Source organism: Schistocerca nitens, chromosome 2 (genome assembly GCF_023898315.1).
Source record: "Schistocerca nitens isolate TAMUIC-IGC-003100 chromosome 2, iqSchNite1.1, whole genome shotgun sequence".
In the NCBI taxonomy this organism is placed as follows: domain Eukaryota; kingdom Metazoa; phylum Arthropoda; class Insecta; order Orthoptera; family Acrididae; genus Schistocerca; species Schistocerca nitens.
The window spans coordinates 1168794558-1168808424 of NC_064615.1; the positions used below are offsets into that span (position 1 = coordinate 1168794558).

The following is a 13867-nucleotide window of genomic DNA, read 5'->3' on the forward strand; positions in this document are numbered from 1 at the left end:
TCGAGCAGTACTCAAGAATAGGTCCTATTAGTGTTTTATAAGCGGTCTCCTTTACAAATGAACCACATCTTCCCAAAATTCTACCAATGAACCGAAGACGACTATCCGCCTTCCCGACAACTGCCATTACATGCTTGTCCCACTTCATATCGCTTTGCATTGTTACGCCCAAATATTTAATCGACGTGACTGTGTCAAGCGCTACACTACTAATAGAGTATTCAAATATTACGGGATTCTTTTTCCTATTTATCTGCATTAATTTACATTTATCAATATTTAGAGTTAGCTGCCATTCTTTACACCAATCACAAATCCTGTTCAAGTCATCTTGTATCCTCCTACAGTCACTCAACGACGACACCTTCCTGTACACCACAGCATCATCAGCAAACAGCGGCACATTGCCATCCACCCTATCCAAAAGATCATTTATGTAGATAGAAAACAGCAGCGGATCTACCACACTTCCCTGGGGCACTCCAGATGATACCCTCACATCCGGTGAACACTCATCATCGAGGACAACGTACTGGGTTCTATTACTTAAGAAGTCTTCAAGCCACTCACATACTTCGGAACCAATCCCATTTGCTCGTACCTTAGTTAGGAGTCTGCAGTGGGGCACCGAGTCGAACGCTTTCCGGAAGTCAAGGAATATGGCATCCGTCTGATACCCTTCATCCATGGTTCGCAAGATATCATGTGCAAAAAGGGCGAGTTGTGTTTCGCAGGAGCGATGCTTTCTAACGCCGTGCTGATGCATGGACAGCAACTTCTCTGTCTCATGGAATTCATTATATTCGAACTGAGAATATGTTCGAGAATCCTGCAACAAACCGATGTTAAGGATTATGGTCTGTAATTTTGAGGATCCGTCCTTCTACCATTCTTATATACAAGGGTCACCTGCGCTTTTTTCCATTCTCTCGGGACTTTACGTTGGGCAAGGGATTCGCGATAAATGCAAGCTAAGTAAGGAGCCAATGCAGTAGAGTAATGTAAAACCGAATTGAAATCCCATCAGGACCTGGCGATTTATTTATTTTCAACCCATTCAGACCGAGCGATGTGGTGCAGTGGTTAGCACACTGGACTCGCATTCTGGAGGACGACGGTTCAATGTGTCCGAGCACCCTGATTTAGGTTTTCCATGATTTCCCTAAATTGCTCCAGGCAAATGCCGGGATGGTTCCTTTGAAAGGGCACGGCCGACTTCCTTCCCCGTCCTTCCCTAATCCGATGAGACCGATAACCTCGCTGTTTGGTCTCTTCCTCCAAACAACCCAACCCAACCCTCAACCCATTCAGCTGCTTCACAACCCCAGGGATGTCTATCACTATGTCCTCCATACGGGAATCTGTACGAGACCTATACGGCGGTATGTTTGTACGATCTTCTGCGTGAAAGATTTCTCAAATTCTAAATTTATAATTTCAGCTGTCGTCGGTATGTTTGTACGATCCTCCTGCGTGAAAGATTTCTCAAATGCTAAATTTAAAATTTCAGCTTTCGTTTTGTTGTCTTCCGTTGCCAGGCCAGACTGATCAGTGAGTGACTGGTTGGAAGCCTTCGACCCGCTTACCGATTGTACATAAGACCAAAAGTTCATTGGATTTTCAGCATGATCTTTTGCTAAGGTATGACGGTGGTAGTGGTTGTACGCTTCGCGCATCGCTCTTTTTGCAACAGCACGAATCTCTACTAACTTTTGCCTGTCCTCATTCTCCCGATCTTTCTTGTACCGCGTGTGCAACTGTCTTTCCTTCCTGAGCATTCTCCGAATTGCGCTGTTAAACCACGGTGGATCTTTTCCGTCCGTAACCCACTTTTTCGGCACATACTTCTCCAATGCGTGATTTACAATGTGTTTAAAATTTGACCATATTCCTTCGACGTCCATCGTACCGGAAGTAAATGAAGTCGATTCATTTACTAAGTGGGATGCTAACAACTGCTTATCTGCTCTTTCTAGTAAGAATACTCTCCTAGCCTTCTTGACCGACTTTTTACTCTCGTAACCATAGTCGTAATGACAACATCATGATCACTAATCCCTGTCTCAACACTGACACCGCCGATGAGGTCTGGTCTGTTCGTGGCTACCAGATCTAAAATATTTCCATTACGCGTTGGCTGTCGATTTAGCTGCTCAAGACAGTTTTCGGATAATGTGTTCAAAAGTAATTCACACGACGGCTTGTCTGTAACACCTGTAATGAATCCATAGACATCCCAGTCTATACTAGGTAGGTTGAAGCCTCCGACTAATATAGCATGATTCGCGTACTTCTGCGATACATAGTGTAGACTCCCTTTGAATGATTCTAGAACTGTTGGCTGTTGATGTAGCTGCTCAAGACAGTTTTCGGATAATGTGTTCAAAAGTAATTTAGATGACGGCTTGTCTGTAACACCTGTAATGAATCCATAGACATCCCAGTCTATACTAGGTAGGTTGAAGCCTCCGACTAATATAGCATGATTCGCGTACTTCTGCGATACATAGTGTAGACTCCCTTTCAATGATTCTAGAACTGTCACGGTGGAACCGGGTGGACGGTAATAACACCCAACAATTAACTTTATTTCTCCTAGCCCTGTTAAACATGTCCAGATAACTTCACAATCACACTCTACTTCGACCTCAGTAGACACAATATTTTTGTCAACTGCAATGAAGACACCACCTTTTACGGTGTCTAATCTGTCTTTCCGATACGCTTTCCAGCCCTCACTAAATATTTCAGAACTTCCTATCTCAGGGTTCAGCCAGGGCTCAGTCCCGAGAATAATTTGCGCGCCACACGCTTCCTGGAGGTCAGTAAATTCAGGAACTTTATTCCGAACGCTCTGAAAATTTACTGCTAATATCTTGATAGCTGAAGTGTCTTTACACTGAGCGCGTCCTAATTTCCCTGCTTGCATGTCGACTGGTGAGTGTTCATCAGGACACCTCGCACTACTGCCTAGCCGAAAAAAACCCATGTGCACGCCACAAGTACTCTGGTACCAGAGTAGCCACTCCATTTGTGTAGTGCACCCCTGACCTATCAAAGGGCGTCCTACAATTCCCCACCTAATAGCGCAAGTCTAGAAATCAGCAGCCAAGACCGTCACAGCCTCTGGTTGAGAACCTCCACTCGGCTCCAAACCAAAGGACCCCGAGCCACTCTGGGAACGATGCTGCAAATAGAGAGCTCTGCTTGCACCCCGCGTGCGAGGCCAGCGGTCTTCACCAAATCCGCCAGCCACCTGTACGAACTGAGGATCGCCTCAGAACCCAAGTGACAGGCATCATTGGTGCCGACGTGAGCAACTGCTTGCAGACGATTGCGCCCCGTACTCTCGATAGCCGCTGGCAAGGCCGCCTCCACATCTTGGATGAGGCCCCCCGGAAGCCAAACCGAGTGCACGTTGGACTTATTCCAGCCCTATACGCTATTTCCCTAAAGGGCTCCATCACCCGCCTAACGTTGGAGCTCCCAATAATCAGCAAGCCTTTGCCCCCGTGTGCCTGCTCGGGCCCTGCTGAAGGAGCGGCCACCTGCCCACCGACAGGATGAACGGGCGAGGCCAGCCGGCGAGCCTCCACATTGACCCTCCGCCTCGAGCGACGCGAACGCGTGGCAGTCCGCCACTCACCCTGAGGTGAGGGCGGCCCCAACGCGCCGGGTACACTAGAAGGTGCTGAGTCAGCGGGCGCAGCAAGCGACACCTGGGGTGTCTCAAGCGACGCGCCAGACCCTCCGCCGCCGCTGCACCTCATCATCATCCGTAAGGGCTGCCCGTATTTGGCAGAAATGACACGATTCCTCGGATACGCTTATGAATTCGGGTACACATACCCCTTTCTACGCTGCTATAGTCCACTTGTAGCCGACAACAGACACAAGCGACGAGTTTTCAGGTAAATGGGCAGCGGTGGATACTGGCGAGTCGAATCATCTCGCGTACGGAGACACCGAAGTCGGAGATGACGTCATAGGACCACGCTGCAGAGTGTAATGCGTTTATACAGAGGCTTAACAATCTGCAGTGTACATCACTTTCCACTGCTTGTTTTCATTTCGGTATATTTTTCATCGTATTTGTGTTATAATGTGACGCGCTAAGGAATGCGTATAAGCTGACCAGAGGTGAATGGCGAATAATTACCGCGACGATACGGGCGACAAGTGGGGAACTCCACTGGCATCATCGAATATGCCGACCAGTGGTTTGAGATTGCCCTGTACCAAGGAACGAGCATCTGCGAAACGCCGGACCTGGTCGGCTATTCGAGTGCGACGTGGTTTAAGGATGCAGTGAGCACGGGATCTTCGAGACTGGATCAAGTCTTAGCCTTATAGGATTAATCACTTCTTACACCAGCTCGATGGTCGTGCCTGGATACTGTGTCATCCGAGAAAACGGCTGATGCCCTGCGCCACAGACATAGGCCGATGGGGGAAGTGTTAAGGTACGAGGGACATTCATCTGGGCCGATACACTGTTAGGCAACTGGTCACAATGTTTTGACTCACCTGTCTATTGGTTATTATCTGTCTCTCTCTCTCTCTCCCTCTCTCTCTCTATTTGTTTCTTGAAGATACACTCTGCAGTAGCATCAATCACAGAACCGTGGCGCACAGTGTTTCGCGGCCATGAATCAGACGGCGTTCTACTCACGGCAGATAGGCGGCGATGCCACCGCTGTTGAACAGCGCAGGTGCGACAAAGCCTAAGCAGCTTCTACGGTAGCACTAGTAACTCCAGCCGGCCTACATACGGAAAACAGTCGGAAGAAAAAAGCCAGTATACGAGGCCTACGAGAAAGACAGTCCTGCGCTCGCTCGCTCGCTCGCTCAAATCAGCAGACGAACTACGTTTCTACACCTGTTAACTCGTAACTAGGCGTGTCCGTACAAACGAAAACTGAATCTTCTACTGGAATCCGCTATCATGGAATCTTACTCTTATTAGTCCTATTACGATGGGAAGTCCATGGGCCTAATTATAATTTGTTACGGCTGTACTGGCGTACAATAAAATAAAATCATGCTAAAATGATCATCAGTTGCATAAGGCACCACTTCCAGGATGTAATGAGTACTGTTAAGCAGATGAGACTAAATGGTATAAACAAGCCGTTATACCATTTATATCGAGTAATGATCTTAAATTAATTTTTGTAGCTGTACTGTTCATCAGTAAAACTTCACAATAGCAGATTCCAGAGGAAGATGCAATTCTCGTTAGTACTTACACGCCCAGCTGCGAGTTAAAAGGTTTAGAAACGCATTTTGTCTGCTGACCTGAGCGAGCGAGCGAGCGAGTTCAGGACTACCTTCGTGACGTACGCGCCGCGGCCTGTCTTTCTCTTGGGCCTCGGCCAGTATAGCGATGACGTAACAGCGGTGCCTTGATCTCTGATGTATGCAACCCGCAACACCAGACTCATACTCACTCTGCTGCTGTGAAAAACAGCGTCAGTGAAGAAAGGTCTGGCCTCACAGCTTAGGTTCAGCCTTGTGTGGAGAGAGTAAAGTGCGAGAATAGCACCCTGTTTTTCGAGAGACTGAAACGGATTGATATGGCGCAGGACGGGGCAGCCCGGCGGTGTCTCGCGAGCTGCGGCAGCTGTCGCGGCAGGCGCGGCTCCGCCCCGTCACCTTCAGCGCCTGCTCGCTCTTCACGGTGGACGCCGGCCTGCTGACCACGATGGCGGCCACCATCCTTACCTACACCGTCATCCTGCTCCAGTTCATCGCCTCAGAGATCCAGTCACCTTAGCGGATAACCGTCAGCGCTGCCCTGAGAGTTATCTCTGAGGTAAGCTGCCTACATACCCATTGTCGCTAATCTCAATAAATAGTATAGTCATATACTGTCTGAATAAAGTGAAGTAGTCATAACAGAAGGGAAAGAAGAAAAGAAACTTGGCAAGTTGAGAGGATATGTGAAGCTACTGCAGCCATCAAAAAACTATGTTAAGTTTTCGAACAACATGGCAGTATGGGCCCCTTATCAGTATGACACAGCATCCCCTCTACCCTGGATGTAAGGAATTATTTACTTGTGAACCGTGTCATAAAGATATTTTATCCTTTCATGAGTCAAACCAGACCACAACTGTTGAAACTGATGCTTCATACTGGATACTGACATCGGGATGTAATTGACGTTGAAGCTTCTCCACACATGTTCTATTGGGGGCAGATCTGGCGATATCGCTGGCTATGTAAGTACCTCAAGTCATGCAGAGAGTGCTATGCGTGGAAGAACGTTGTCCTGTTGAAAAATGGCACCAGATACGGTCCGATGAGAGGTAACTCATGGCGGTGCAGAGTAACCTTGATGTACTGTTGCATCATCAGAGTTATCCATATCACTACCAGCTGTGATCCAAAGTGGTACCTGATGGCTCCCCACACCTTAATACCGCTGTGCCACTCCAAAACACTGGAAGATTGGAACCTCTTCCCAGGTAGCCCTTCCATACTCACCCGCATTGCTCGTTTGGGGTTGTGCAGAACCACAAGTCATCATTGAACGGAGTGCAATGCCACTCATCAGCAGTCCGTGCTTCCCAATCACGGCACCATTCCCAACACTGCCGTTTGTGTTGTGATGTTAACGGCAACCTACACATGGGACAGTATTTCCATAGTCGGCTGGTGCTAGTCTCTGACCAATGGAACAGGATGATGCAGAATGTGGCAGGGAGTCCATTACTTGCTGTCAGATGGCACACGTGGGTCAGAAGGATTATCGATGTGCATGATGCACAATACAGTGACCATCTGTTGTAATGGTCAGACACAGTCCACCAGAACCTTGATGATGAAAACGTCCCCACCACGTTTCCGTGCAGTCCAAGTTATATGCAACAAATCTGGACGTTCCATGATTCGATCGGCCAGTCACAAGGGGACCCTCAATCAGGGCCCTTTCAGAGTCTTTTAGGTGCTGATAATGCTGTCTCAAGTTTGTGGCACAACTTGACTAGAAGGAGGGATCGGTTGGTAGGACATGTTCTGAGGCATCAAGGGATCACCAATTTAGTATTGGAGGGCAGCGTGGAGGGTAAAAATCGTAGAGGGAGACCAAGAGATGAATACACTAAGCAGATTCAGAAGGATGTAGGTTGCAGTAGGTACTGGGAGATGAAGAAGCTTGCACAGGATAGAGTAACATGGAGAGCTGCATCAAACCAGTCTCAGGACTGAAGACCACAACAACAACAATGCTGTCTCGTGTGAGTGCGCAGCATCTCCGTGTCCTGTTCAGTGATTACTCAACTTCTGACGCTGTTCACATCATTTTTTTACCCTATCAGATCCGATGACTACCATTAATATGAGGTATACTACTCCATTCTGATGGCTGTTATACATGTAGCAGAGAATCGCTCCTCAAATCATTTATGCACCCACCTACCGTGTGTATGTATACGAAGAAACACTGGCGTCAGATAATGTCTTTTGGATGCTTTACTTTTTTATCTGCTAGAGTAAAATACAGATTAAGCAATTTCCGGAATAATTTAAGTGTTGTAAGTGAGTCACAATTTGGGTTCTGAAGAGGTAGAGTTAAAGAATCAACTCATAAAAGTGGAACTTATTGCCCTTGACAAGGATGAATGTGTCACAGACATATTTTTAGAAGTTGTGAAGGCTTATAGTACTGTTGACCATAATACTGTACCCAGAATTATCAGGATTGTTAGGGTACAAGAACTACAGATCACAAAAACCTTAAACCTCTATTAAGTCTGAACTATTGGTGAAAAACGTATCAGAATTAAAACATTAATATAGGAATACATTAGGTTGCATATGAAGACGAACACTGTTCCTAACATACATCAATGAGTTCCCAAACAGGGTTAGCCATAAGGAATAAATTATGTTTGCTGATGACAGCAGTATTACTGTCAACGATAAGACAAGAGAATAAATGATATCGTCAAGGTCACAAAAGAAAACAACTAAGAATTTCAATCTAAAGAGGGAAAATGACACTGTTAAATTAAATGTAGATTGTACCTCTATAGACTGCGTAACGAACACAAAGTTTCTAGAAGAGATATTGATTGTCAATTAGTTGCGTGAACACAAAAAGGTACTTGCAAATAGAATGTCATCAGCAAGTACGCCATTAGAAGCTTGTCATCAGTGTGCAACAATCAGTGAATTTCAATTACTTACTGTTCACATGCACACTCAGTTCTTAGCTGGAAAAATGCATACGGTATAAACACAATTTTCAAATTTCAATTTTCAAATAACAAAAAAGTTCCACAAGAACAAGAACAAAAAATGGTTGTCGAGCTCATTCTAAGGATCTATTCAAAATACTGGATCTAAGTACACAATGTCAATGTCAGTGCACATAAAAGAATAACATTATTCATTACTACATGAGGAACTGTGTCCATGACCGTGGAACAAACTGTACGAGTATTCTGAACTTATATTTATCAAGAATGTGTAAACATAAGGCTCAAAACAATATTTTTATACCAAGAAATAAAACATTGGTCAAGGATATAAAGAATTCCTAAAACGAACTTATTTATAAAGGTACTTAAAATTATCTATTAGCTATCTATTAAGCTTACATTCTATACAGCATAAGATAGATAACACAGAGTGTGGTAAGAATTTAATGCAAGTAAATAATAAAAATAATAATACTAAGACATCTATCATTTCTCACAACAATGGAAGTGACTCAGTCGAGTAAAAACGGAGTCATTGAATATTTGGAGCCACACTATGTGAAATGTTATAGAAACCAATAAAACGTGAATAGCTGAACGTCTACAAAGGTAGTACAATGAGTGAGAGTTTCCCTCCAATGTTAAGCTGGGTTAAGCTCTCGCGAACTTCGGAGGTAGGCTAGTACATCGAAAAACTGACTTTACTGTTTCGGAGTTTTCCGATATGTTGCATCATGTGGCAAAGTGCATCATCTCGCTTAGTATTATTGTTTTGTGTACATAGTATCAGATTACAAAATTGTATTTAGTAAACAGCTATCTAAATGAATTAAAACAAACAGATCAGATTGACCATCTAGTGCAAAATTCTACATCTTAAATATAGTTTTCTTCTGTTTTCAACAGATCTTCCACAAAATAGCACTCGCGTTGTTTTGCACAATCTCGGAGTGCCTCTGCACTGATATATTTCCAATCTTCAGACTTTTCTTTGTACAGCACTCAAGCCCTCAGTCTGTTGACAAACTTCCATGTCATGTACTGCCTCTCGTGACCGTCAGCAGGTACCTTCTTGAAATCCTAGAGTTAAGCTCCAAGTACTGTGTCAGCTGATATCTAGGATGCAATGGAAACGGCTATCCAGTCCTCAAGAAACGCTTTCTTTATCTGAATCTAGGCGTCTGGATTTCATAGGCGTGCAAGAGACTTCAGATGTAATTTATCCAGCTAATTCTTCTCGACAGCTTCTGATTCTGTCCTTCACCTGGCGTCTGTAGAGTGAAAGAAGGAAAAAACAGGAGTATAAAAGGAGGAAACACTGAAGGACCACGAAAAATCTAAATCTGGATACTTGAGCGAGGGTTTGAACCGATTTCCTCTTGAATGTGTATTCAGTGATTTAATTGCTGCACGAACTCGCTCAGTATGACGTCTGAGGGTGTTATGTTCGTAATTCAGCGAACAGCATGGTTCAGCTGCCCCTACCGCTGCCGTTGTGTGCAGCCCACAATCTTGTAGCTGGCCTTCATAAACCACACACGAGATTATCATATTCTCTCCCACGCTCGAGGAAGTTACAGGAAAAATGAGCAGGGCCTCTTTGCACGAAATTTAATGTAGTTAAATTTCGTACTGGAACACGTTTTCGCTGTAGGCCACGGTTATCAAGCCGGCCGGTGTGGCCGAGCGGTTCTAGCCGCTTCAGTCTGGAACCGCGCGACGGCTACGGTCGCAGGTTCGAATCCTGCCGGGGCATGGATGTTTGTGATGTCCTTAGGTTAGTTAGGTTTAAGTACACTCCTGGAAATGGAAAAAAGAACACATTGACACCGGTGTGTCAGACCCACCATACTTGGCGGACACACCAGGAACCGCGGTGTTGGCCGTCGAATGGCGTTAGCTGCGCAGCATTTGTGCACCGCCGCCGTCAGTGTCAGCCAGTTTGCCGTGGCATACGGAGCTCCATCGCAGTCTTTAACACTGGTAGCATGCCGCGACAGCGTGGACGTGAACCGTATGTGCAGTTGACGGACTTTGAGCGAGAGCGTATAGTGGGCATGCGGGAGGCCGGGTGGACGTACCGCCGAATTGCTCAACACGTGGGGCGTGAGGTCTCCACAGTACATCGATGTTGTCGCCAGTGGTCGGCGGAAGGTGCACGTGCCCGTCGACCTGGGACCGGATCGCAGCGACGCACGGATGCACACCAAGACCGTAGGATCCTACGCAGTGCCGTAGGGGACCGCACCGCCACTTCCCAGCAAATTAGGGACACTGTTGCTCCTGGGGTATCGGCGAGGACCATTCGCAACCGTCTCCGTGAAGCTGGGCTACGGTCCCGCACACCGTTAGGCCGTCTTCCGCTCACGCCCCAACATCGTGCAGCCCGCCTCCAGTGGTGTCGCGACAGGCGTGAATGGAGGGACGAATGGAGACGTGTCGTCTTCAGCGATGAGAGTCGCTTCTGCCTTGGTGCCAATGATGGTCGTATGCGTGTTTGGCGCCGTGCAAGTGAGCGCCACAATCAGGACTGCATACGACCGAGGCACACAGGGCCAACACCCGGCATCATGGTGTGGGGAGCGATCTCCTACACTGGCCGTACACCACTGGTGATCGTCGAGGGGACACTGAATAGTGCACGGTACATCCAAACCGTCATCGAACCCATCGTTCTACCATTCCTAGACCGGCAAGGGAACTTGCTGTTCCAACAGGACAATGCACGTCCGCATGTATCCCGTGCCACACAACGTGCTCTAGAAGGTGTAAGTCAACTACCCTGGCCAGCCAGATCTCCGGATCTGTCCCCCATTGAGCATGTTTGGGACTGGATGAAGCGTCGTCTCACGCGGTCTGCACGTCCAGCACGAACGCTGGTCCAACTGAGGCGCCAGGTGGAAATGGCATGGCAAGCCGTTCCACAGGACTACATCCAGCATCTCTACGATCGTCTCCATGGGAGAACAGCAGCCTGCATTGCTGCGAAAGGTGGATATACACTGTACTAGTGCCGACATTGTGCATGCTCTGTTGCCTGTGTCTATGTGCCTGTGGTTCTGTCAGTGTGATGATGTGATGTATCTGACCCCAGGAATGTGTCAATAAAGTTTCCCCTTCCTGGGACAATGAATTCACGGTGTTCTTATTTCAATTTCCAGGAGTGTAGTTCCAAGTTATAGGGGACTGATGAGCTCAGATATTAAGTCCTACAGTGCTCAGAGCCATTTGAACCATTTGAACGGTTATCAACTTATTTAAGAGAAACGCACAAAAGTGGCCTCCAAACACACCTCTAACCGTCATTCATCCCTCACTAGTCAGGGTTGTTAGTATGTTGTTCGTGCCACTCTTTCCTATCACTGGACAGAAATTTTTGACTACCTGAACTATTCCCGATTTTCGACCTTCTTTGGTCTCTATTTATTGGGCTATTACGCCACTAGCATAGTCGACTACTTCATTAGCATTATTAATTAGAACGTGCCCGTGAGAGTAATTAACGAGAAACAACTTTTGTAAACGTTATTCTAAATCTAATGACGTTGACAATTCGAACCAAACTTGAAAGTTACGAGCACAGAAGTTTCGTAGTCAGAAGCCCGACGAATACAACGATGTAATTGCTTATTTTATGCTGTAAAAATCAACAAAACAGCTAGGTAAAATTTACACAAACGTTATTTTTACCATCTGTAAATGCTCGACTATGGCGGTTGCTTAATAGGACCAGTCGATGAAAACCAATAAAGGTCGAGTGTGGGGAATAATTCGTGCAGTCGCAAATACTTGCACAGTGGTAGGAGGGAGTGCCACGAACAACATACTAGAATTCCTGAGCCGATGACGCTGAGTGTGGTAGAGGGATTGCGTTTGAAAGTCAGTTTTATATGTTTTTCTTATAAAACTCGAAAACTACGGCCTCTAGCGAAAACAAAATTTAACTAAATCAAATTTCCTACAAAAACATCATGTTCTTTTCTCTCTCTCTCTCTCTCTCTCATTCTTTTAGGATTAATAGCTTGAGCATAGCGTGCGCGTGCGAGAGAATATGAAAATTTCACGCATGGTTTGTGAAGGCCAGATGTAGCAAAGCGGGTTGCATAAAACGACAACGATAGGGGCAGCTGAGTCACCCTGTATATTGCTGAATGTCAGTTGTCGTAAGTACCTGTCAGAATTCGCCACGGTCCGTTCAGAGGAGGTTCTATAATTTCTCCAGTCAGATGCTGTGAATTCTTTTGCACAGAAACACAAAAAACGGGTCATGTGCAGGTGATGTTTTTCCAAACAAAACCGAGCGAGGTGGCGCAGTGGTTAGCACACTGGACTCGCATTCGGGAGGACGACGGTTCAACCCCGTCTCCGGCCATCCTGATTTAGGTTTTCCGTGATTTCCCTAAATCGCTTCAGGCAAATGCCGGGATGGTTCCTTTGAAAGGGCACGGCCGATTTCCTTCCCCATCCTTCCCTCGCCCGAGCTTGCGCTCCGTCTCTAATGACCTCGTTGTCGACGGGACGTTAAACACTAATCTCCTCCTCCAAACAAACACACTTTAATTTCTTTTTAACAGTCAAGCTTCACTCGCAGGTACATATGTACGTTACAGTAAGATAGAAAATGATCTCTTCACTCTAAATTCAGATTTTCTGCTTCTCAGGTTATGTGCAGAGCTTTGCTTTTGTACAACATTGACATTCACGAGTTTAACATGGTAATATTTTTTCAAGTCTTTATGCGCTGTTCACCAACTCATCTGCGCCTTCTTACGTGTTTTAAACTGGACAGAATGTCCTATGTCACATCTGTAGAAGAAAGATCTTGTACATACACCAATTAGTTGGTTGTTCGTCTAGATTTTATACAGTGATGGGGACAGATTTCCCACGTGTGGGGGTGTAGGTGGGTGAGGGTGAAGGGATCATTTTCTGGTTTAGCACGTTGCCCCCTACATCCTAAATTTTGTGGTGGATGTTTTCCACTCTCTCTCTGCTTCTACATCTTTTACACTCTACAGCTCCGTGTAATACCATGGAGGCTATTCTCTGATGTCTTAACACATTTCCTATCATCCCGCCCCTTCTTCTTGTCAGTGTTTACCATATGTTCTTTTCTTCGCCAATTCCGTGGAGACCATCCTCATTCCTTTTCTTATCCACCTAATTTTCAACATTCTTCAGCAGTACCACATATCAAACGCTTGGATTCTTTTTTTCCGGTTTTCTCATTCTCCGTGATTCACTGCCAGAAATGCTGAGCTTCAACATACACACTCAGAAGTTTCGTCCTGAAATTAAGGCTTACGTCTCATAGCGGTAGACATATCTTGGCCAGGAATTCCGTAACGAAGTCAGTGTCTTCCACTACCTGGAAAGCCACTACGGGACGTATCTTGCTAGAAAAAAGCTGTGGGGGGATTCAACATCTAGCGAAGGATGCAAAACCAAGTCTTAAATGGTGGTTAAGTAATGGTCTTGGAAAAGGGCACAGTTGCATTGCCCACTGTTTCCACAGACTTCTCCAGGCAATGATTTTAGATTATTTATTGCACAACATTTCATACCGAACACGCCCAACCGTACTGTAACGTACAAAACGTGAGTCAAGGGAGACACAAACATATCGCCAATAGACAGCAACGTAAATTCAACACTGCTGG

The 13867-nt window shown here is 46.0% G+C and overlaps 1 protein-coding gene across 1 annotated transcript in view; it reads left to right on the plus strand.

Annotated features, from left to right (window-relative positions):
- LOC126235630 (uncharacterized) overlaps window positions 1-5776 on the plus strand; it is a 31601-nt gene extending 25825 nt beyond the window's left edge. Inside the window, exon 2 of the mRNA XM_049944341.1 lies at window positions 5586-5776. Within this exon, the coding sequence (XP_049800298.1) occupies window positions 5586-5776 (191 nt within the window). The remainder of the gene's footprint in view (window positions 1-5585) is intronic.
- The last annotated feature ends 8091 nt before the right edge of the window (window positions 5777-13867 follow it).